General features: G+C 43.4%; 1 protein-coding gene across 2 annotated transcripts in view; it reads left to right on the top strand.

Moving 5' to 3' along the window:
• LOC137375409 (sodium/hydrogen exchanger 9-like) overlaps positions 1 to 26,471 on the top strand; it is a 490,009-nt gene that overhangs the window by 438,517 nt on the left and 25,021 nt on the right. Inside the window, exon 15 of one of the 2 annotated variants that reach the window (XM_068042593.1) lies at positions 16,594 to 17,593. The exons of the other annotated variant lie outside the window; for it this stretch is intronic. Coding sequence (XP_067898694.1) covers positions 16,594 to 16,616 — 23 coding nt within the window. The 3' untranslated portion in view covers positions 16,617 to 17,593. Of the gene's footprint in view, positions 1 to 16,593; positions 17,594 to 26,471 lie in introns of those variants that run through there. 2 annotated transcript variants of the gene reach the window in all.

The following is a 26,471-nucleotide window of genomic DNA, read 5'->3' as shown; positions in this document are numbered from 1 at the left end:
TGCCATGCAGAATGTCAGTGATTGTGTTGCACTGTGTTTGGGTGATGTGTCTGCCACAGTTGAATAGCTGGAGGTATGTGGAAGCAGCAGGAGATGGGTGTGAGGCTGGCATCATTGGAAGATGTGTACAGGAGAGGTGGAGTATATGAACGTTAGGCCTGAGTCCTGAATGCTAGGGACTGCTGATGAGTAAATGATGGGGATGTGGTGAGAGGTTGGTGGAGCAGTGGGTAGGAGATGTCTTGTGAAGATGCATTCGCTGACCTACACCAGCCATGTGAGGTCATTGAATTTCTTCCAGCTGCCAGGTCCTTAGGGCCAGACTCCAGGCATTGACCTCCCTGACCGTTCCCATTGGAGGGTGATTCTTGAGGGCCTTCTGGCCTCCCCATGAAAAAGAAATACCCTCTCCTCCTGTCAACCTGCAGCATTCAGGCCTCGGCTGCCCAATTTAGGAGCCCTCCATATATGCAGCTCCTCCTTGCAGCCTATGTCAGTACATGTAGTCAGCAGCAACCTCCTCCTAATGAGTGCAGCTCCCCTTTAAGAGGGCAGGCCAGCTGCATCACATTTATCAACATGTGTTGCTGGTCTCCCTGCTGAGTGCTCAAATCGTTTAAATGAGGAGGCAGCATGGATTTTAAGCAACACCCTCCAAAAGGAATGGGAGCAAATGGTCAGTGAGGTCACTGCCCGGAGACCACCTCAACGAGACCAGGTGCAGACTGCTCGCGACTCCGCACCCATAATTGGACTGAATGGAAGTATTAGCTCTTAGTGTTGAACATGGCAGCTTTGCTTTAGTGATTTCTTTTCAGTTGCAGTCATTGAAGTTTACATCACAAAAGGAGGCCTTTCAGCCCCCCGTGCCTGTGCTGGCTCTTTACTAGAACAAACCAAAACTAATCACGCTGCCTCACATTCCCCGCAGAAAAACATAAAATGCAAAATAGCTGACCACCTTAGCACAGCAGACATGCATGGGATTCCAATGAGTCATGTGACACTGACATAGGATTGCAGAATTGGCCACATAATATAAAGAAAAGCAGGGAAAGAGTTTGAGTCTCTAATGGATCAGTGAATAAATCCACCACATGGTGTGACATTGACCACACAGACTATGTTTGACCTCTGCTAAGTAATAAGTCAGATCACTCCTGAAGGGAACCTGAAGTTGTATAATTGCCTTCCACATCCCTGTGCTAGTAAAAGGAAAGATCAGTAGTGGTTCTTGCTGCAGATTACTGTCCAAAAACTCATGCTGAAAGTGCTCATGTGTGGATGTCTGGTGAGGACAGGCTTGGCTTTGATTGCTCCATGATACAATAGGCTGCCAATGTGCCCAGTACACATTGCCACTAGACAAGGTACTGAAAGAATGAGAAGACCCAGCAAATGTAGGTAAAGGTGCTGTTATTCTCCATTTATCAATGATATCTGTTGACAACTAAATGGGCAGGAAGTGACCCTTCAAACTAACCATCATGTACAATTCATACATTGTGCAGAGTTCAAAGAACCTTCATTTTAAGAGGCTGATTTTCAAATATTGTACTCATCCTCCACTGTAACTGCAACTAGCACAAATGTGCCTTGCAAGAAACCCCAAAACCAAACCCACCAATATGCCACACAACAAACCTTATTGGCAAACCACTTCCCTGAAAACGGGACCACTTGCCTCCGGTGGCAACTTACCCCATTAGCACGTCATTTAACATAGGCATTAATGTTATCACTGTGTGCACAGCAGTCCCTGCCACCAAACAGAGGAATGTGTCGAGGCTAAATGTAGCCAGTAGCATTAGCCAGAATATTAAAAAGGCCAGAATGGAAGGAAAACTGCTCATTCAGTCATTTCCACATCTCTGACATCGCAACTGATTCCATTCTCAGGTGCATAGAGCCATACCTTAGCAACACAAAAACTGCATTTAGCTCATGAAGCACCAGTTGGCCACCCCAGACTAAATGGATAATGTGTTGACCATTTTTTTTCTTTCTGTTCTCAAAGCTTATGTAAATCAAAATGTGATAGCAATCTGCCACCCACACAGCAAAAACAAATGCCTGGCATAAGCTCCGTGTTACCTTCAGTTAGAGAGAGAAAGAAACGATTGCATAAGAATTATCTCTGTCAAATAAAAGTATACAATATTATTTAACTGAGTGGAAACATTAAGTAGATTTTGCTATAGTTTTATTCAAATGAGACAAATAAATTTAAATTAATTATGAATATTGATTCAGTGATGCTGTTGCTTGCTTTGGAAACCTGAAGCAGTTTCTTTTTGGTTTTTGATTACTGTGACACTAATTGTGCTTTACACAATGAAATATACTCTTACCCTTAATGTTTAAATGTCTGGTAAAGTGTGTTCTAAGGAAAAAAATAAATAAATGAGTGTGTAGGCGTGTGATTAGTGACATCTATATATTCATGCTATATCCGACCTAACAAGCTTCTGAACTATAATTTATGAAAGAACTAACATCAAAAACAACACCTTAAGCTCTCACTGCAGCTGATAAGTGTCACTGCAGCACAAACTGATCTCTACCCTTCCTCTGGTGCCACCACACACCAAACATGATTGGCGTTCAAATGCAAAGCAAAATACTGCAAATTGCAGGAAATGTGAAACAAAAACAAAGCTGAAAAAATACAGCAGGTCTTCTGAACATTTGTGAAAAGAGAACAGTCGATCTTTCTTTCAGGTTAGACCCTTCTTCAGAACTGGAAGAATTTAAGAGTCAAACAAACAAAAATAGAACCTGACAAAGTTGTGTGTGTGGGGAGAAGGGGGAGGTGGGGGGGGGGGGGATAAAAACAAACACAGAGCGGAAGCAACTTTCAGTCAAATAATTGATGGGTGATGTAACAGATCATCTCAGCCAAGTAAAGGATGGAAGCATAGAGTTAAATATTAAAAAGCCATTAAAGAAACAAGTGGATTGCTAAAGCAGTGAGATTCCGAGAGAAAATAGGAGGCGGAAAATGTTAAAATTCAGATGAGTTTTTAGAGGGGGCTATTCTTGGTAGTCACAGAATTTACAGTGACATAACACATCTGCTTTAAGAGCATCTGCAGCAATCTCCAGTTGACCTGTTTGGAAAAATTGATTTTCATTTTAAATTCTTATTGCATTAATTTTGTGTATTCCTCAGTCTGAAGCATTTATGGAGACTGGCAGCAAAGTAGAGAAAATGTAATCATCATCACCATTGGTTCTTGGATTTATAGGGTTGAATCTGCAGCAGATGGAGCTGTCAAACCCAATTGGACCAGTTAAGAAAGATCAATTGCTTTTTTAAAATCTATTATGTACCTGCTGTTGAGAGACAGCATCAGTAACAATAATTCTGATGGATATTAAGAGAACTCTGTGGTTAATGCAGAGTCTCACCAGCATTGTTGTTAAGAGGGTCACCTTTTTAAAGATGATTTCCTTATTAGAACCCCTTTTAGAGAGAGAATTACACCATCAGAACTCTTTTTTTGACTGTATTATAACTCAATTTTGATATTAGAAACCCTGGTCTTTCCAGACTACGCACATATACCCATAACCAAAAGGGGCAAATGTGTTGCTCCCAGGCCTTGGTTAATACACTCTGCATCAGTTGCTAGGAGGCAGGGGTGAGTCTCCCTTTGAGGTTTTCATAGAGCTGTCCTATTTCCTACGTGCTAACCAGCAGACAACTTCTGCATGATGATGAGGTAACCATACCATCAAGGGCTGAATTTAGTTGCCCCCCCCCCCCCCCCGCCCCCAGGCGTTGTGGTCCGTGGCAGGAGAGATTTGAAGATCTGTCCAGAGGAGGCCCAACGCCATGAGGGCCCGGCCAATCTTCACAGAGGCGAAGAGGCCTCATGGTGCCCCCCCCCGCCACCCCGCTTGGTGACAGGCCCTGCATTTATATATTTCAATATATTTACATGCCTGCCTTAATTGCCACCATCTCCTGTCCCTTTGCGATCTTCGTGCTGCTGGCCGGCACTCCCGCGCCTTCCGATCCCCATCTCTGAGGCGCCAAACTGGTTGGGAGGAGGGAGAAGGTAATTTTTCCTGTGTGGGAGGAGGAGTGGGGTGGGAGCAGCGATAAAGGGCCCTCATTGGTGGAGGGGATAGTGGAAAGGGGTAAAGTTTGTGCACTTTGAGGGGGGAAAGATCATTTGGAAAATGCAAGTGTTTTGGGGTGGAGAGGGAAAGTGTTTAATATTGTGGGTATTGGGGGTGTGGTGGTGGGAGAGGTCCAAAATGCAGGTTTCAATTGTTTGCAAAAATGTGTAGTGATTTCTTTAAAAATCCCTGAAGGGCTCAAAGCCCTTTAAAAATGACGTCAGCGCCTGCACACAGGCAGCTTACGCATTGCCAGTGACAGACGTCCTGCCCCCTCCATGAGATCAGGGAGGGGGAGGGCATGGGCTGCCCCGTCCATTCAAATGAGCCGCCGCACTGAACATTCTGGCGGCTAACCAACATGTGGCCAGCGCGGGCCGAGCAACGCTTCCTTCGCCCGCCGCCGAGGTCGGCAGAGGCTGAACAAGATTCCAGCCTTTATGTCACCAAAGGGAATGTCTGTCAGACTGGTCAGTCTGCAGTCCATAGATGTGGCAGGTGCAATCTGTCCAAGAAGCAACATGTTCATTGCATTTGCTGTCGAAGGGAAGTATCAGCTGCACTGGGTACAAAACTTTTACTGGGTGTCCAATTTGCAAGGCACAGAGAATGGTGCCCATGTGGCCATGGAGATATCATCTTATGTGAATGGATTCCACCATAGCATGCTTGTAGTTTCTGATGGCTGTGTTGGTTCTAACCACTCCTTTCAATATGTATATATTACAGTGCAAGCTATTTGTGTGTCCCACAGATATGCATCCTACAGGTTCCAGCAAGAAGAGTTTGTAACAAAAAGGGAATCAATGATTGATTCCGCACTTTGTACAATACTTCCCTTAGAGTGCTCTGAGTCACATTTTTGGTTTGTAACTAGGCCAAGCGCACAGTGCCCCAATGGTAATTGAGGGACATGAGTACCTGAATCACTGATTTGGGCAGTGTATCCTGCCAACAACACAGCCTCATTCAATTATCCCTGTAATATTTTTATATTTGTGGTCTGTACTGAAATGACTGTTTATTGTCCGCTCCTAGTTTCCATGAGAAGATGGTCGTGAACCATCTTCTAGAAGTCTTTATGCAACTGAATGACTCGCCAGGTGACTTCAGAGGGCATTAAGGAAAGAAAGATTTGCATGTGTATAGTGCTTTTCATGACCACCAGATGTCTCAAAGTGCTTTAAAGCCAATGAGATACTTTTGAAGTGTAGTCAATGTTGTAATGTAGGAAACATGGTCGCCAATTTGCACATAGCAAACACCAGTGTAAGAATGAGCAGGTAATCTGTTTTGGTGATGTTGATGGAGGAATAAATATTGGCCCTGCTCTTCTTTGAAATAGTGCCATGGGATCCTTTGCATCCACCCAAGCAGACAGATGGGGCCTCGGTTTAACGGCTCATCTAAAAGACAGACAGTGCTCCAACAGTGCAGCACTCCCTCAGTACTGCATTTGAGTGTCAGCCTTGATTCTTGCTGGAGCGGAGTTTGAAATTAGAACCCTTTGACTCAGATCACTTACAAGTGAGTCACAGGTGGCACTCTAACAACCATGTTATCATATATGGACCAGACTGGGTAAGGTTGACAGATTCCCTTCATTAGTGAACCAGTTGCATTTTGATGACATTGTAGCAGCTTTCAAGGTCATTTTTTTCTGATGCTAACTCGCAACTGATCAGATTTATTGAGTTCAGTTTCACAATTTGCCACAGTGAGATTTGACCTCACATTTCGTAGTGGCTAGTCCAGAACCATAATCTTATACTACTGTACCCATCATACCAGAATGTCTGCAAAAGTGCCACTCTTTCCAGTACCAAAAAACATCATTCTTATTTGTGCTACTTCTGTTTACATAGCTTCCACCTTTGCTTCCACAGGAGAGTGCTCTTCTTCTCTAAAGAGTGCTGCCTTTTTTTGCTGCACCTCCTGCAGCAGGACCACCAAGCCAGATTCAGGAAATGGGTGAATATTCTCAATATTCCTACATGCACACATTTTCCCAAGGCACACTTATACAAGTTCTGAGAAAAAGTAACCATTAATATTGCGCAGACCAATTATTTTGCCTGATCAAAAATGCTGCACTCCTTACTGGTGAGCAGCAACCCTTTAAGAGTGAGGCTGAATAGTGTGATTTTTAAATAGCAGGAGACAGCACAGGGTGGATGTGTAATGTTGTCTCAGACGCCTAGAAAAGCCGCTACAATAGAAACTGAAGAGCAGTCCACTGTTTATTTGTATTTGAGACATTTAGTCATTATTTTTCTCTCTCTCTCTCTCTCTCTTTCCCTCTTTATGTTCTGCCTACGTCACACAGTACATCCACCCTGGGGGCACTGCCAGCTGATAGGCTATAAGTGGCTGTTCAGCACATAGGTGAGCATCCTGTCACAAAATCTCACAGCTGGGTATTTTTTTTAAGAAAAGATAATACAGTACCATTACTGGGAGGCGGTTTAGATTTTTATTACTGCTAAAGTCTGTATTCCACTCATGTGGCTTTCATTGTCAATCAAATCTGGAAGAAGCAGAGACCATCAACACTTTAAAAATGGATTTAGGTAGTCACTTGAGAAAGAAGAATATTAAAGGCAGTGGGGAGTGAGCAGGAGAGTGGGATTGGACTGAGTGATTCATATTGACAAAAAAGATGCCAGAACAGATCCATGTCAAGTGGCCTGTATCTGTGCTGAGTCATTCTATGATTCTGTTCTATGGCAGTGAAGCTGGGAAACATACTTGCAAATAGAACACTTCATTTATGCATTATTGTTGGTGGAAGAAAAGATGTGAAGTTGAGTTGGTGATGTGGTAAGATGTTACCAATGTTATTATTATTCTCAGCAGAGAATATCTGCAGTAGATGTATTTTTTGACCCTTTGTAAATTAAGGACTTAAGGAAAGCCGCTGTACATCTTAGTTTGGGGAAAAGCCTTGTGTCTGACTAGGAACGAGATGATCAGCATTTGCATTAAATAATTCTGCATTGGTAATGCAGTTTGTTTAGATATTAAGATATAAAATGAATTGCAATACTCTGCTGCTGTACCTTTATTGCTCAGTTTAAAAGCTACACCAAAAATGTGTGTTAACCCAGATAATAACTTTTGGGTTTTTTTACTACCCAGGATGCGTGCCTTGTATGAATGAGCCACACATAAAGGTGGCTTTAAAAAACAAAATAAAATTATTTTCCCTCTGAGCTTTAGAGTTTTGCTCCAATAAAAATTAGTTTTGCCCATCCCTGTAGGTACACATGACTAGCTAGGATGACCACCTTTGCTCCCTTGGCATAGAATAACATCCCTCACTTGATATTTCCTGTACCTTTCAACAGGGGCATGGGCCATTGAAAGTCAAATGGTCAGAATCAGGGGAACTTTATTTTATCGAGTGTAGCTCCATAAATATATAAGTAGCCTATTATTTTAATTTTTAGAACCATCGTTTATGTACTTTTGGAATCATTCGCTTGTGGTGGAAAAAGACTTTTTCTGGAAACACAGACAAGACATCCAAATGTTAGCAGTTGGCAGAACACCCAGACAGACAGCGAGCTTTGTGACCAGGGCACTTCTCTCTTTGTGTGAGTGGAGTCCAGTACAGATTCTGGTGACAAATATGCACAGAACATCCCTTTCAATATTGAGATGTCACCATGCAAGCTGTTTGTGTGCTGTGCTAAAATTGTGTCCTGAGGCTTTTTTGCCAACTGTGCAGAAAAAGGGCAAGATTTATTTGGATACTTTGCATGGTTACTTCCCTGCAGATTCTGTTACTGACAAATTTGGTTTGCACCATGCAGACGATATCCAATGTCCATAAACTGTGCAAAGGTGTCAACAATGACTTCAGCACTGATTGCTCTCTTGATTCAACTATTTCATTCAAAAATCAATCATATTTGTATACAGATGCTATGGACCTGGGAGACACCATTCACTATCTTTTCTGCCTCTGTTCAAGCACTTTGAAACTCTGCTGACAAAGGAGGTTGACATTTCACTCCAGGCAGCCTCACTCTCTGATCCAAGTCCTGTATTTGAACCTTCAATGTTTATTCCTGAAAAGAGTCAGCTGTCCCACATTGTCCATTGCAACTTCACCAAAATGTCTCAGTAAATCCTGGGAGCAAATGTGGGAGCAAATAGTCACTGTTTTTATTGCATATTTCATTCAGGAATTGCAGCACAGGCAGAGTGTACCATATTGTTTGAGCCCTAGTGGTTCGATGTTTAAAATCAGACTGCTTATTGATTTTAAAAAAAACATTCAACCTCCCTGCTTATTAGGAACTTTTAAATCATGAGGGGTTGGCAGAACCTAGATGGAAAAAAGTACAGCACAGTTGGCAATGCAGCCTCAGAACATTATCTATCGGAGGTGTTCCATGCACAGCACAATTCAGATACACAGCAGTTTACAGCGTGTCCAGGCATAACTGCATTTTGTAATAGGTTGGCTGTTTCAGCCTCCTGTGAATTATTGTCGTTAATGCAGAAGTTGAAAATCTAAGTCTATACTGACTAGTTCAGGCATGAAATTACAACGTGTGAGTTGATTCTTGGCAGTCATACTTTTATGAGAATTACCCTTCAGTACATGAAAACAGTGACAAAAAGTCAAAATAGGAGTCCGAAACATTACGTTCGTAAAGGACAAGTTGTATAGAAGCAGGTTGCCTCCAGCCATGCTTAGGTACAGTGCCTTCATTGTACCGAGTCCAAAAGCTGGCACCAAAGTGACCCCCAAACACAAACCCCAGGAGCATTAGAAGGAAGCTTGAATTGGCAACGCAAAAGACCGGAAATCAGATACTCATATGCACTTAGTCACAGCATCAAATGTGATTTGACCACACAGGCCTGTCCATTCCTATCCCTTTGGCTTATATTTTTGTGCTCATCAGAACGAGTGATGTAAGTGCTGGACATTTTTCCACTTTGGAAATCTATGTCAGCATCAATCATTGTGTTCTGTTCAGTTCTCTGCCCAACAATGTGTCTCACCTTTCTAAAAACATCTCTCTCTGTACCTATTTGATATTTCCATTTCTCTACTATCGTCTGCCAATTTGCTAGCACTGAATAATGTCCTTTTGTTTTGCTGTGGATTAATGCACACTGGAAACTGACTTAAGACTACCCAAAGCCACTTCACTTTACATGGTAAATTTGTTAATCATGTGCTCCCAGCAGGAAGCTGCCCTTGAAAGCAGCACTGATAGAAGCGAGGCACTGTTCCTATGAACCATGCTCCCTACAAGCGTGGCCAGAGTGAAGTGACTTGCACCTCATCAGTCCAGGCTAGATGCAATTCCAGAGGGACTAGAACAATGTTCTTAGCCACAGCACGAGCCAGATCCCCATATTACTTTATCTAGTAGCATGACTTTACTTTATTAAGAAATAATGGGTAGACAGTTAAGTTATTTCAAAGATGATATACAGGATAACTCCTTGAATCAGCCCACTATCCTCAATTCCCTGTTACTGGACTGTACTTGTGTTAGTCTCTGTTTACTTTTCAGCTACCACAGTATCTTCTCCTATCCTTCGTAGGTTTTTAAAGTTGTAGCATTTACTGAAGCTTTTCAGAGCTGGCTAGTTTTAGAGAGTGTTCTACTGCAGTTAAAAAGGATGATTAGACTCATGCAGGTGAGGGATAAACAAACTGATCTGTTTGGGAAATATCCTTCCTAGCACCATCTCATTTAAAAAAAAATGTACACAAAGATTTCTACAATCTGTGTTTACACCACAGATGTTAAATGCTAAATGCAATTTAAAAAGAGACACCTTGGAATGAATTCAAGGCTGGAATCTTATAGTGGGGCCTGTGTAATAATTATGAACTAGTTGTGCTTTACCTTCATAGCCTGTAATATCTGGTGCACCTTAATTTTTTTTATCAATCACCTCCAACTATCCATTACTTTCTACGTAAGATGTTCGGGTGATAATGCTGCTGTCTTGGATATTGCACCCTTGAGGCCCCTGTCACTCTAAGAACACATTTTGAAAATTACAAAGGTCACCAGTGTGAGCGCAGGAACCATCAAGCACAAAAACTGACCTCTTCCAAAACAGAAGGCCTGGATTTTCCCAGCCTCGGAGCAATAGGCTGGGAGGCAGATGGGCCGGTGAAATGGGACTGCATCGGGACAACTTCCTGGTGCAGTCATGCTGCTGGGGAAGTTTCCCAGATGCTGCCAGACCAGCTGAGTGTTTCCAGCACTTTCTGTTTTTATTTCAGATTTCCTGTATCTGCAGTATTTTGCTTTTATTTAACTAAGAACAAATGTCTCGTTATGTGAGGGAACTTTTGAAAGGTTTTCAGCAACAGTGAAACTCTTTGGTTTTATGAAGTGTTACTGAGAATTTCAGCACCTTTTTGCTAGTTGTCATTATTGCACCATTCAATAAATAATGGTGATATTTTTCTTTAGTTCTGTGGATCAGTGCAGCAGTGTAGAAAGAAACAGCTATTCAAAATGGCCAGATGCTTACTCCATTCCCCAGCTCTCTGTCAGGAGAGAGTGGGAGGGGGAAGAGAGAGAACTGAAGAAAACAGAGGCTTAAAATGTCACTGATAACCTATTCCACTAATAATGTGCTATTTTCTATGTTAAAATCTTTGCTGGATGTGTTGTACAGAATTTCCAAGCAAGTATCTGCAGGTTATTCCTTAACTGGTCTATAGCAGTGGCATCAGAATTGCTAACCCTTCCTGCAAATGTCATCACATACCCATAGTATGTACATAGTTAGTGCAATATTAAGGGCTAGTGTTCCCACTTTATCCACATTGTCAATATTAACAGGACGCAGTATAAAAAAAGACATCTTGGAATGAGTTCAAACCAGTAATCTTATGCTTAGGTCCATATGAGAATTATAAATCACTTATAGTCTGCTTTTATGGCTTGTAATATTTTGTGAATCTTAATTTCCTACTGGTCACTTCCAACGATCCATTACTTCCCATGTAAGCACGCTGAAACATCCATTATGCTCTTTCACTCCCAGGTGTTCATTATACATTATCTGTCTAGCATTCATTCCATCTCCTGGGAAACACATTGATAACATAAAACAGCACATAAAGATGAGAACGAACCCAAGTATGGAGAGCTGCTGAAATGTCTTGGTTTAAAATTATATTTCATTAGCATTAAACACAGTGTAAATTAAGTGTTCAAAACTGTCAGCAGATGAGTAACTGCAGTGGTTTATCTTCTGTGTTGAACGTGCTCTTTAAATGTGATGCAGTGTTGGCTGGGCTCAGGGTTTGGATTCTACAGGGTTGTGGAACGGACCCTAACGTATTGGACCACCCGCTTGGTCAAAGATCATACCCCACCCCAGGGTCAGGGATTGGACCCCTTCCCTGAGGTCAGAGATTAGACCCACTCCCAATATCAGATCTACCCCCTCCCCGCGACACTCCCCCACCCCCCCCACCCCACCCTCAGGTTGTGGATCAGACCTACCTGGCCAAGCTGCCTGCTCCAGAGTTCACCCTGTCTGACTGGAAGCCAAGCCTGTCAATTAGTTGAAGGGTTGATAACCAGAGGACACAGATGTAAGGTGGTTAGCCAAAGAGGCGGCATGAGGAAAAACATCTTTGTACAATGAGTGGTTAGGATTTGGAATGCACTGTCTGATAGGGTGATGAAAACAGATTCTATAAGGGCTTTCAAAAGGGAATTGGATAAATACTTGAAGGGAAAAAAAACTGCAGAGATATGGGGAAAGAGAAAAGGAGTGGGACTAACTGGATTGATCTTCAAAACAGCTAGCACAGACTTGATGAGCAGAAGGGCCTCCTTCTGTGCTGTATTATTCTGTGATTCTATGACCAACACAATTAAGTGGTTTTTTAGAATTACGTAGAATATACAGCACAGAAAGAGGCCATTTGGCCCAGCTGATACATGCTGGTGTTTATGCTCCACACAAGCCTCCTCTCACCCATCTTCATCTGATGCTAACAGCATACCTTCTATTCCTTTCTCCTTCATCTAACTTCCCCTTAAATGCATCTGTACTACTGGCCTCAACTGACCCTCGTGGTAGCAAGTCCAACTTTCTAACCACTCTTTTTCAGTAACTCCCTTCTCTCTCCAGAATATGAAAGAATATTTCAATGAGCTAAGTATAGCTGAATTATCTAATTAAAAATATAGGGTTGGATTTTACACCGGGCGGACGGGAGCTGGCTACCGACGTAAAAGTCAGTGGCGAACCCGCTTCCCCTAGCCCGGGGATCTGACCTGTATTTTACGGGTCCCCGGGCTTTAATTGTTCCAAGGCGGAACTTCCATCCGCTTGAGGGAGGATGTCCCACCTCATGGAGCTGCCGGCCAATCATCGGGGCGGCAGCTCTTAGTCCCAGCAGCACCACCAGGAGCGGTGGCCACTGCTGGGACTGCATCCCAGCCGAGGACATGGAGCCACGACTGACTGTATGAAAGTGTTGCCTCGCCAGGGAGATCGGTCATGCCTGGCGAGGCGCGGATGGTCGTTTGGGGGGGAGGGGGGGCGCGTCCTGGGGATGGTTGCAGAAGCGGGGGCGGCCCTCAATCAGGCACCCTGTACCCGTTTGTCCAGGACCCCCCTGGTGTGCTGAGAGGTCACCAGGTTTCACTGATTGGCCTTTCATGTCTCCCAGATGCCCGCTTGCCATGGGTAAAATCCTGTTAAGTGAAATCCTGTTAAGTGGCCTGTTTCTGGCCCCCCCCCCCCCCGCCATCTCCCCAGCCCACATAAAGTGGGGCGGAGGCGGGAGCGGGCCAGAAAGGCCTCCTGGAGTCTCCCGCTCAATTTTACGCCACACCCACTCCCGCCCCCCACCACCATCCAACTCGTTGGGGTGCGGTAAAATTCCGGCCAAACTCTCCACCCTCTGTAAAAGTGGGTTCCAATTATTTATCTGACTTACTAAACTCTGCAATATTGGTTGTCCTTCAAAATATGTCAGGTGAGGTCAGTTCGCTTTGTAACATGAATAATAGATTAGTGATATCCTTTAGAATATGTTTCACAGCAGCTTACTTTCTTGATCTGGATAACCATCTTCTTCTGTACAGTGAACATCGTATCTTCTCAACTGACATACAAAGCCTGTGTTAGTAAACCTCACAATGTCACATGAACCTGTTCCTATTCTTTGGAAATGGCATTTTGTACTTTATTGATAGAGTCCCAGTACCTTAACTGGGGCCCAGTAGATGCAATCTGTATTGACATTCTGGCTCTCAGCACCAGCTGCACTTTCGATACAGGCCAGATGTGGCATCGACCAATTTAATGAATTTTTGGCAGGGATTCTTGGAGTTCTTGCCCTTCTGTGCACTCTTATAAGACAGGCCTAATTCCAGCCAGGGCTGCTCCTGATCTCTAATCCTTCCTGCTCTAAAAGCAAAGAACCTGAGACTAGAAAATCAGTCATAGAACACCGATGTTTACAAATCAAAGTTCCTCTTATCAGTTAGCTCTTCTAAAAATTAATTTGTTAATTTTTGGCCGATGTAAATAAATCCAATTCAGAATGCAATGATGGTTGAGCTGAATTCTAGGACTAGGATCACTGGAGTTTCCAACCAGAAATTTTAACTTATTATTTCTAAGGTTTACCCTAGTGCACTACTGTGCACTGAATAAAATTAACCTGATTAAACATTAATGAGGCCAAAAGGTATTAAAAGTGAGGTAGTGAGAGAGAAAGCAGACATTTAACTTTTTCCTACATCAGTCTGTGCTGCAGAAACCATTGCTGTGCCCCCTTATAATAGCGGGAAGAAATGAGATAAATCTTAACTCATGGAGAAAATAGAGATTAGCAGTGAAATGGCCATTTAAAAAACCTGCACGACGACAATTTTCATAAGGTAGCAGAACTGCATGGAATGAATCCAAAAATACTTAAGGAAATGAGAGTGGAAGTAGTGGAAGTTATAGATGAAAATTTTTGCAGCTCATTAAATACAGAATGAATGTCAGAAATTGCCTTTTAAAAGAAAACCAAGTCTGGTGCATTATTCAGAAAATGTTCTGCCTTCACTACCTACAGCAGGAAGCAAATTGGATTCTATTATGATGGAAGCAATTCAAACACATTAAACAAAAGTAAAGGCAAGAATATTGACGCCAACACAGATTTATGAAAGACAGGTGATGCCTAACAAATGTGTTGATTTTATATAATCGTATAGCAGAACTGCTGGGTGATAATAGTGTGCTCGATGTTCTATATTTGGTCTTTCACAATGCATTTTGCAAGGTATGAAATTGGAAAAGTTTTGAGATAAAAGTGGAAATAATATGTTGCCTTATAGTCTAACTTATAAACCGTGGCAATAACACTAACTAAATTACCTTGACTACAGGATAAATCGAGACAGAAGTACGGGACCTCTGCTGTTCTCAACATACATAAGTTATACTAGAAGATCAGCCAAAGTATTGCTTATGGACCCTAGAGTACATTTTTTCCCTTTACTGCAGACCTGCTCAGCCTAAATATGACAGTGGTTTACCCAGCCTTGTAGATTTACTGAAGCAATATATCACATAACTAGTGCAAGGTGCAAATATTACACACTGTACTGATGATGAAAGATGCAGGGCCTCACTATTGCACTATTTGTAATAATGTCCACCTACCCCACACTTTACTAAACTTACTTAAGATGTAAGTAAATTTCATCTTTCATTTCCAAAACCTCTTATTCTCAGTTATGAAATATTGTACAATGTGGTGGACTGCAATATGTGGTTGTTTATTCTGTCTTCCCTCCTTCCCAAAACTTTCTATCTTTTTTCATTAACTCACAGGATCACAAAAGGTATTTTTCTTCCTCTACTTCCCAGTAATTCTTACTAAAGTTGTCATTGGTATTGGGAAGTATATTCCCACCATCAAATCTCCAATGACTCAGATCATGAATTAGAAACATAGAAAAATAGGAGCAGTAGTAGGCCATTCGGCCCTTCGAGCCAGCACCACCATTCAATACGATCATGGCTGATCATCCAAACTCAGTACCCTGTTCCCGCTTTCTCCCCGTATCCCTTGATCCCTTTAGCCCTAAGAACTATATCTAACTCTTTCTTGAATATATTTAATGATTTGGCCTCAACTGCTTTCTGTGATGGAGAATTCCACTGGTTCACCACTCTCTGGGTGAAGAAATCCCTCCTCATCTCGGTCCTAAATGGCTTACCCCTTATCCGTAGACTGTGACCCTTGGTCCTGGATTCCCCCACCATCGGGCACATCCTTCCTGCATCTAGTTTGTCCAGTCCTGTTAGAATTTTGTGGGTTTCTATGAGATCCCCTCTCATTCTTCTAAACTCTAGTGAATACAAGCCTAATCGACCCAATCTCTCTTCATATATCAGTCCTGCCATCCCAGGAATCAGTCTGGTGAACCTTCGCTGCACTCTCTCCATAGCAAGAACATCCTTCCTCAGATAAGGAGACCAAAACTACACACAATACTCCAGATGTGGTCTCACCAAGGCCTTGTATAATTGCAGCAAGACATCCTTGCTCCTGTACTTGAATCCTCTCGCTATGAAGGCCAACGTACGATTTGCCTTCTTAACTGCCTGCTGCACCTGCATGCTTACTTTCAGCAACTGGTGCACAAGGACACCTAGGTCTCACTGCACCTCCCTCTTTCCCATTCTATCACCGTTCGGATAATAACCTGCCTTTCTGTTTTGCCACCAAAGTGGATAACCTCACATTTATCCACATTATACTGCATCTGCCATGTATTTGCCCACTCACTCAACCTGTCTAAATCACACTGGAGCTTCTCTGCATCCTCCTCACAGCTCACACTCCCACCCAGCTTTGTGTCATCTGCAAACTTGGATATGTTACATTTAATTCCCTCGTCCATATCATTAATATATATTGTGAATAGCTGGGGTCCTAGCACTGATCCCTGCGGTACCCCATTAGTCACTGCCTGCCACTCGGAAAAAGACCCGTTTATTCCCACTCATTGTTTCCTGTCTGCCAACCAGTTCTCTATCCATGGCAGCACCTTACCCCCAATCCCATGTGCTTTAATTTTGCACTCTAATCTCTTACGTGGGACCTTATCGAAAGCCTTCTGAAAGTTCAAATACACCCCATCCACTGGTTCTCCCTTATCTGTTCTACTAGTTACATCCTCAAAAAATTCCAGTAGATTTGTCATGATTTCCCTTTTGTAAATCTATGTTGACTTTGTCCAATCCTGTTATTGTTTTCCAAGTGCTCTGCTATTACATCTTTTATAATGGACTCTAGCATTTTCCCCACTGAATTGTTGGTCACGTGCCACGATCAAGGCGAGAATGTAGTCAAAATGCCTAAGTTTAGCATCAAATTCTTCATGAGTATCCTGTGTTATAACATGATTATGTTTTAAAAATTGTGATTTTTAAAAATTTAAGATGGAGTCTGTAAGGTCAGGTGACCTCACCTCCAGTCTGTGAGGACAAGACAGAAGTCTTGGTTTCCAGGACACCAGAGTTCCAGGACACCAGAGAACACAGATCAAAGACTTTCTTTTGAAAAACAGAGACTGCTTAGCTAGCACCTGAAGAACAAGGGTTTTTCCCTCCCACACTTTCAGGTTCTAAAACAAGGAGTCGGTAATTCGGAAGCTGCAATGTACCAGGCAACTGTTAACACCCGCGAAAAATGGAAGGCCAAGTGGCTCTATGAAACCAGACTTCTGGACTCTGCATACTGGAACAGTACAATAAGCTCTTGACTTTTGAGTCCAGATAAAATTTAACAGACTTTCTGAAGGCAGACAGACTGTAAGAAGGGGGCTCAGCGGTTGCAGCCTCACAGCAGGCTGTAAGAAAGGAAAACAACCAGTTATGGTAGCCCGAAGGAGAGAAGGAACACCTGTTCTCGGAAGCCAAGTGAACCTGTTTTGAAAGTTGAAGCTCATGGAGAAATAGAAAACTAGAAGGATCACCAGGAATCAGCTTATTCACAGATGTCCAGGTCAGAGAAGTGAGCAAAGTGGACATTGATTTTTGAAAAGGTCTGCAAAATCCAACCCGTTGCAACTGGGAGGACTTTGGGACTTTTAACCACAAAGGATTTCACCATCAAAAAAGACTGTGTAACATATAAATATGGTGTGCAGTTTTCAATTATTTTAATAAGTAAAGAAAATACCTTTCTTCGTAATTTAGGATATCAGCTACTTAAAAAGTACGATTCAGTTAATTGGGGATTTCTTTTAGTTTTGCTGATACAAAAAAGTTTTAAAACATGAAATCTTGTGTAATTCTTAAAATTGGTCTGGGGGTTCATATCTCGTTTTCTTTTCACGTTAACGCACCTGCTCTAGTTCCGGTGCAAACATCAACCATCCGTTAGTGTAACAAAAGCAAGTACCATTAGCTTAGGATTTTTATTTCATACTTCCTACTATATAAACACTGACAAGTACATTTTTTTGTTTTTTGTGTTACTTATGCCTCATATTTATTAATAAATGGTTCTCATGTGGCAGGGATTGTCATTGTGCATCTCATGTATGACTGGCTCCAGAGTAGCAGAGGGAAAACTACAATAGGACACAGATTTAAGTTAATTGGCAAAACAAATAGAAGGGAGATGAGGAAACTTTTTATTTAATGCAGCAAGTTGTTATGCAGTGCCTGAATTGGTACTTGATGCAAATTCAGCAACAACTTTCAAAAGTGAATTGGATATATACTTGAAAAGAAAGAAATTGCAGGTCCATGAGGAAAGAGCAGAGGAGTGGGGCTAATTGGTTAGCTCCTTCAAAGAGTTTGGCACAGACAGGATGGGCCAAATGGCCTCCTTCTGTGCTGTACTTGTGAGGGATAACAAGATTAACACAGAAAGTTTTTATGATTACATGAAGAAAAAGGGTAGTCAAAGTTTTTTTTTTATTAGAGATACAGCACTGAAACAGGCCCTTCAGCCCACCGAGTCTGTGCCGACCAACAACCACCCATTTATACTAACCCTACAGTAATCCCATATTCCCTATCACCTACCTGCACTAGGGGCAATTTACAACGGCCAATTTACCTATCACCTGCAAGTCTTTTGGCTGTGGGAGGAAACCGGAGCACCCGGAGGAAAACCCACGCAGACACAGGGAGAACTTGCAAACTCCACACAGGCAGTACCCAGAATCGAACCCGGGTCCCTGGAGCTGTGAGGCTGCGGTCCTAACCACTGTGCCGCCCCTTTAAAAACAAATGTGGGTAATATTGCAAATGAAAATAAGGAAATGGCAGACTTGTTGAATAATTACTTTGTGTCAGTCCTCACAGTCGAGAAGGAGGATAATATACCAGACATTCTAATAACAAACTAAGGACTGGAACTCTGTGAACAGCATTAACGACTGACAAATCCCCAGGACCAAGATTTTAGAGGACGTAGTTAAGGAAATTGCAGCTACTTCAGCCATAATCTTCCAAAACTTTCTTGATTCAGTAATTGGTCATTTAGTTTGGAAAATTATAAATGTGATCCAGTATTTTATGAAAGGCGAGGGAGATGAACATGGAAATTATAGACCTGTTATTCCAACATCTGATGTGAGAAAGCTATAGGCATCTACCAATAAGAATAGAGTGACTGAGCACTTAAAGAGAAACTTAAGCTGATTAAAGAGCCAACATGGATTTGTAAAGGGTAGTCATGTCTAACAAATCTAACTGAATTTTTGACGGCATAACTAAAGTAACAGACAGGGGAATGTCAATGGATGTAGTTTATATGGAGTTCCAGAAAGCATTTGATAGGGTTCCTCATAAAAGATGGTTAGCTAAAGTTAAAGTTCATGGAGTTAAAGGCAAATTATTGATTTTGTTAGGAGATAGGTTAGGTTGTAGAAAATATAGGGAATGGATAATGGGCAGGATTTCAATTCCAGGGTCGGGACCCGGCGTTGCATTCATTTCCAGGTCCCAACCTCACACCGTGTTGGCAATGCACATACACATTGCAATTGGCAAAGCACTTAATTGGCCCAGAGTCACATATGTCACCCAATTAGGGGCAGAGGATGCAGGGAGGAGACGGGTCATGGACGAGTGTGCCTGATTTAAAGGGGGAGCGGCAGTCCTTGCTGTGGTTGCTGTCTGCCTCAATAATGCAAGGAGAAGACAGCATAGAGAGCCATCCTGTTCCCTGCCAGCAGCACGAGAAAGCTTGTAAGACAGGCCAAGCAGGCATGACTGAAGCTGGCTCACGAGGTCAGCAGCAGAGGAGTGGTGAAGAGGAACTGGGTCCAGTGCAGGAAACATTTCAAAGACCTGCTTAGTTCCGGCAAGGTGAATTCAACAATCGACCCAGTTGGCATGTCTCCTAGTCAGCAGTCACCCGAGTGCAAAAATGAAGGGCATCCTGAGGGCACATAGAGTTCTCCTGACCATAGGAGAGATGTGTACTCAGTAGCACAGATGACCGAGAAGCATAGTTCATTACCTGAGCGGCTTTGGACAATAGGCTACAGGCAGGTCTGCAACATCCTGTGCGAGTGAAAAGCTGCAGTGGTGAGGGAAAGAGGCATTGTTGTCCTAATGGCATCTTTCTTCACCTCGCAGGCCAAAAGGGAGAACAACGGCAGGGAGAGCGAGGGGGCACTTTTGGACAGTAGGGAGCCCCAGCTCGAATCACTAACAGATTTCAAGGAGCTGGTCTTTGATCTGGCCAGAGTGGCAAGCCAGCGAGACATTGGAGATAGAGAAACGGAAGTCCAACATGGACAGGGTGAAAAGATCTCAACATCCCCAGCTTCAGGGGATACATGGCAATCCTCCCCATGCAATGAGCTGTTAATGTATAAGCTGTCGTCTCATTATTATAAGCAGAAGAAGTATCTGTTGATTGTGCTGATTTCTCGTGACCACCTTCTCTTATATCTGCCACTGGGCCAGCTGCAGAGGGGGAGGAGTTAAGCTACCGCCAACATGTTCTGGAGGTGTCAGAGGAAGAAGACACATCAGAGCCTGCACTGCCAGATTTTTCCTGCTCCCCCTCCACCAGTGCATTCACTCGCACCTCGGTGGGTGCTCATGTGTTATTACAGATGGTAGCAGAGGGTGAAGCGCACTTCCCTTCAGAGCAGGAGAATACGGGGGAGGCAGAGTCAGCTGTGCCCAGTCCCCCTCTGAGGATGGAGGACAGACGCAGCCCTGTTCAGCAGGACAGAGATGCAGAGCCTTGGGAGTCATGAAACAGATGGCTCTACCAGTGTGTGATGTGTGCACCCACATGTCGGAGTTCCCTGAGGCATTGGGTTGAGAATGGAGGAGTCCATTCATCTCATGCGCTCCACAATGTCTCCGTGCTTTGAGCACATGAGCTCCTCCATTGAGAGTGTGGCCAACCTCATGGACAGCCATGTGCAACATCACTCAGAGTGGATGCAGGAGCAGCGCACTGACATGCACAGAATGCATGCCACGGTCTGGAACATTGACTGCTCAGTGGCGCAAAGAGGCATGGAGTGGATGCCAGCTGCGCCCCAGCTGGTGGTTCACTCCAGCGATCAAGAGTGCCATGAAAAGGCATGGGGGAATCATTTTCCATTTTCCATCTTCAACCACCTCCTCCTCCTCTTCCTCCTCTGAGGAGCTGTGCCGTTCCAGCGCTTCTCTCTCTTCAAGGTCGACATCTCTCTAGAGGGTTATGTTATAAAATGCGCAGCAGGCCACCATGATGTGTGAGATACTTGAGGGAGTGTACTGGAGGGTACCATCTGACTGGTCAAAGCACCTGAACCTCATCTTCAGAAGGCCGTTGGCCTGCTCAATGATGACCCTTGTGCTCAGGTAGCAACAGTTGTTGTGTCTCTCAGCCTCTGTCGCAATGTTACCAACTGAAATCATCAGCCATTTCCTCACAGGGTAAGCCTTATACACTATCAGCCATTTATGGATTTCTGATGGCTCCATGAAGAGCTGTGGCATCTGGGATTGCTGAAAGAAGAAGGCATCACGGCAGCTTCTAGGTTAGCGTGCACATACCTGCATAAAGCACTTGGTATGGTTCACATACCAGCTGGACATTTAGGGAGTGGAATCCCTTCCTGTTGAGGAATCTTCGTGGCTGGTTAGTCGGTGCCTTGATGGCCACATTCCCTGTACCTGAGGGAATCCAGCAAAAGAGGAAAATCCCACTGCCCCTTGAGCTTGAGCGCTGCTATCAACCTGGAATTCAATGTGATCCCCTACCCTTTCAAACAGAGCATCCAGTACCTCTGTGATGTACTGCTGTGATGCTGCCAACAAGATGCCACCAATGTCTGCTGCTGCTCCTTGGAAGGACCCGGTTGCAAAAAAGTACAAAGCCACTGTGACTTTTACAGCCAAAGGAGAGCCATGGCGACTGTTCCTGTGAACCCTCGAATGACCCTCAACGGGAGCAAACAAGTAAGCAATCATCTGGCTGGACAGACACATCTTGTGCAGCACTGACACTTTGACAAGTTTCTCCTTTGGCAGTAGAACCTTTACTAAGTGAATCACCTTCGTTGTCGTCCTGCCCCTTGTTCCTCACCCCTGTGCCCCTGTTGCCCAGGGAGCTGCCTCTGCTCCTGCAGATGCTGATCTTTATTGGGAGCTGATCCTATCTCGGAGTATCTTGATCCCATTTCCTGTAATGTCCTTCCTTCCTTTCACTTGGAATGTGCAGTCTTCCTGGATCCCCTCTCAAGAAGCTGTGAGGCCCATAAGCTGAAGGACCCGTCCATCCCCAAAAAAGCCGCCCCCACCCCACTAAAATGCCCTTGCCAAGAGTGAAGAGATATGATAGATAATGCTGCTGACTGCACAGCCAGTTGCCTTTGATGAGGGCCTTTTCTGAGCCCTCCATCTTTACTGGTGCCTCTTGCTGCTGTCCCGCAGTTTGATTTGCTCTCCACTGTGTATGCTCCTCCTCCTCCCTGTCATGGTTGAGACCCGGCGTGGATCATGTGCCTTAATAAGATCATTCAAAACTAACCCTTAACGAGTCGATAACCAGCTGGTTAAGTAACTTAAATGGCCATTTACTGATCTCGAGTTGTTGCCTCCTCCACTCTCGGCAGCACCTTTTAAACTTTGAGTGTGCCAGTTCCCCGATGGGAAATTGACAAACCAATCCAAAAGGCGGTTTGAAGTGACCGACCACCCCTTTTCCCACCATCTTATTTAAATTAAAATCCCGTCCAATGTGTATGTTCTCAAACTGGAAGGAAGTGACCAATGCTGTCCTGCAAGGATGTGTACTGGGGACTTAAATATTCATTATATATGTTAATGACTTCGAAAATACAACAGAGAACCATATATCCAAATTTGCCAATGACACAAAGATTAGTGGCATAGTTAGTAGTATAGACAGGAGCATAAAATTACAAATAGACGTTGATAGATCAAGTGAGTGGGCAAAACTATGGCAGATGGATTTCAGTGTGAAATCATTCATTTTGAGCCAAAAAAGGACAGAAGTAAGTATTTTTGAAATGGTGAAAAGCTAGGAAAAGTGGAAGTCCAAAGAGATTTAGGGTTCGTGTACACAGATCAGTTCTGATGAAAGGCCATCAACCTGATACATTAACTTTGTTTCTCTCTCCATAGATGTTGCCAGACTTCTGAAGCATTTCCAGCATTTTCTGTTTTTATTTCACTAAAATGCAATGGGGGTCCAAAAATAATCAAAAGGTCGAATGGAATATATTTAGAGGGCTAGAATATAAAGGGAAGGATGTTTTGCTACAGCTACACAAAATCCTGGTTAACTCGCCAAGCCTCCTTCGACAGCACCTTCCAACCTTCCAAACCAATAACCTCTACCACCTAGAAGGACAAGGGCAGCAGACATGTGGGAACACCACCACCTGCAAGTTCCCATCCAAGTCACACACCATCCTGACTTGGAACGATATCGGCGTTCCTTCACTGTGGCTGGGTCAAAATCCTGGAACTCCCTCCCTAACAGCACTGTGAGTGTACCTACACCCCAAGGGCTTCAGCGGCTCAAAAAGGCAGCTCACCACCGCCTTCTCAAGGGAAATTAGGGATGGGCAATAAATGCTGGCCTTGCCACCGATGCTCGAATTTTTAAAAAACAGATCTAGAGTACCATGTACAAATCTGAGCATCACACTTTTAAAAGGGATATATTGACCGTGGAAAGGGTGCAGTGCAGATTCACCAGAATGTTACCAAAGCTCCAAGAGTTAAATTATGAGCTGTGACATAAACCAAGCTGTACTCCCTGGAATATAGACAGTTAGGGGTTCATTTGATTGATATTAATAGAATTTTTGAAAGGTAGTCAGGGAAAACCTTTTTCCCTGGTGAGGAGTCTAGGAGAAGGGGACATAACTTTAAAATCAGAGGCATGCCATTCAGGAGAGAAGTTAGGAAACATCTCTTCATGCAGAAGCTGGTGGTGTGGAACTCTCCCGCAAAAAGCAGTAGGTGCTAGCTCAGTCAATAATTTTAAAACTAAGATCAACAGATTTTTGCTAGCCATGATGGATGGATGGAATTAGCTACAGATCAGCTATGTCGAACAGGCTTGAGGGGCTGAATGGCCTACTTCAGTTCCAATATTCCTATATATTATTCTATGAACTCCATGTGGCTTTGCTGTTACACACAGTTGAATTTGTCAATAGAAGCTGGAAGTCCTCAGAATCCACGGTCCTTGTGAAAATTCCAAATTTGCTTTGAACTAGGACTCGAGCCTCAGGAAGAGGGATAGATCTGTGCATCAAAACATGTTGTAAGAATTTCCATTATTAGATCACTGGTTTTCTGGTGAAGATCAGGTCCAGAATAGTATAATTTTTTAATATTTGTTGTGCTATCCTTTTTTTAGCTGTCTGAATTGGTTTAAGTTAGGAAGAAAGATGAAAGCCAAACTATTGAACTAGAGATTTGATTAGTTGGGTTAATGCAGTTTCCTTTTTTGTGATTGAAGGTGGAGGTTTTACTTTTTATATATTTAAGTTGATCAGAAAAGTGTGACTGATAATACTTTGTGGTACATGTGTCTGGCACTTTGATTACGGCATGCAGACTTGGCGTGTTACTAGTTAGATTCAAGATTTTTCATGATATAGTAGATAGAAACATGAAAGGTTAGAAGTAGAATGTCTAAATTCACAAGTGATACTTGTATGTTTGATTAATCTGCCACTGTATATTTGGTTAGTCTAGCGAGGAGAGATTACTGAGTCTTCAGTAATTTTAGCATTAACTCATTTATTACATTTTAACTATATACAGTTGTACGTGAGTCTGTATGACACCTCTGAAGCCATGCTGCTTCTTCCTCCAGTCTATCATGTGATCGCTTACATCATCATGGTGGGAGGTATCACTCACACTGTCTCATGCATGCATCCTATCACAGAAGCACAGAATAATACAGTGCAGAAGAGGCCCTTCAGCCCATCGAGTCTACACCAATGCATTAAAACACCTGACCTGTCTACCTAATCCCATTTGCCAGCACTTGGCCCATAGCCTTGAATGTTATGACGTGCCAAGTGCTCATCCAGGTACTTTTTAAAGGATGTGAGGCAACCTGCCTCTACCACCCTCCCAGGCAGGGCATTCCAGACCGTCACCACCCTCTGGGTAAAAAAGTTCTTCCTCAAATCCCCCTTAAACCTCCCGCCTCTCACCTTAAACTTGTGACCCCTCGTAACTGACCCTTCAACTAAGGGAAACAGCTGCTTCCTATCCACCCAGTCCATGCCCCTCATAATCTTGTACACCTCAATCAGGTCACCCCTCAGTCTTCTCTGCTCCAGTTAAAACAACCCAAGCCTATCCAACCTCTATTCATAGCTTAAATGTTCCATCCCAGGCAACATCCTGGTGAATCGCCTCTGCACCCCCTCCAATGCATTCACATCCTTCCTATAGTGTGGCAACCAGAATTGCACACAGTACTCCAGCTGTGGCCTTACCAAAGTTCTGTACAATTCCAACATGACCTCCCTGCTTTTGTAATCTATGCCTCGATTGATAAAGGCAAGTGTCCCATATGCCTTTTTCACCACCCTATTAACCTGCCCTTCTGCCTTCAGAGATCTATGGACAAACAAGCCAAGGTCCCTTTGTTCCTCGGAACTTCCCAGTGTCAGGCCATTCATTGAATACTTCTGTGTCATATTACTCCTTCCAAAGTGTATCACCTCACACTTTTCTGCGTTAAATTCCATCTGCCACTTTTCTGCCCATTTGACCATCCCGTCTATATCTTCCTGTAACCTAAGACACTCCACCTCACTGTTAACCAATCGGCCAATCTTTGTGTCATCCGCGAACTTACTGATCCTACCCCCCACATAGTCATCTATGCCGTTTATATAAATGACAAACAATAGGGGACCCTGTGGTACGCCACTGGACACTGGCTTCCAGTCACTAAAACAGCCGTCTGTCATCGCTCTCTGTCTTCTACAGCTAAGCCAATTTTGAATCCACTTTATCAAGTTACCTTATATCCCATGTGCATTTGCTTTCTTGATAAGTCTCCCATGTGGGACCTTGTCAAAGGCTTTGCTGAAATCCATGTAAACTACATCAACTGCACTACCCTCATCTGGTCACATGCTCAAAAAATTCAATCAAATTTGTTAGGCATGACCTCCCTCTGACAAAGCCATGCTGACTATTCCTAATCAAATTTTGCCTCTCCGACTAGTTATAGATTCTCTCCTTCAGAATTTTCTCCAATAGTTTCCCTAACACTGATGTGAGACTCACTGATCTGTAGTTCCCTGGCTTATCTCTACAACCTTTCTTAAATAGTGGGACCACATTAGCTGTTCTCCAGTCCTCTGGCACCTCCCCCGTGGCCAAAGAGGAATTAAAAATTAGGGTCAGAGCCCCTGCAATCTCCACCCTCACCTCCCACAGCATCCTGGGACACAAATCGCCCGGACCTGGAGATTTGTCCGCTTTTAAGCCTTCCAAAACCTCCAATACCTTGTCAATCCCTATGACAATTTGCTCAAGAACCTCACAGTCTCTCTCTCTAAGTTCCATGTCTACATCCTCTTTCTCTTGGGTGAAGACAGATGTGAAGTATTCGTTCAACACCCTACCAATGTCCTCTGGCTCCACCCACAAATTTCCCCCTTGGTCCCTAATGGGTCCTACTCTTTCCCCGGTTATCCTCTTCCCATTGGTATACTTATAGAATATCTTGGGATTTTCCCTACTTTTACCAGCCAGAGCTTTCTCATATCCCCTCTTTGCTCTCCTAATTGCTTTCTTAAGCTCCATCCTACACTTCCTGTACTCTACTAATGCTT

This window comes from Heterodontus francisci, chromosome 11 (genome assembly GCF_036365525.1).
Source record: "Heterodontus francisci isolate sHetFra1 chromosome 11, sHetFra1.hap1, whole genome shotgun sequence".
Classification (NCBI taxonomy): Eukaryota; Metazoa; Chordata; class Chondrichthyes; order Heterodontiformes; family Heterodontidae; genus Heterodontus; species Heterodontus francisci.
Note: the sequence above shows the minus strand (reverse complement) of the source record. Positions and strands in the feature narration are given on the sequence as shown.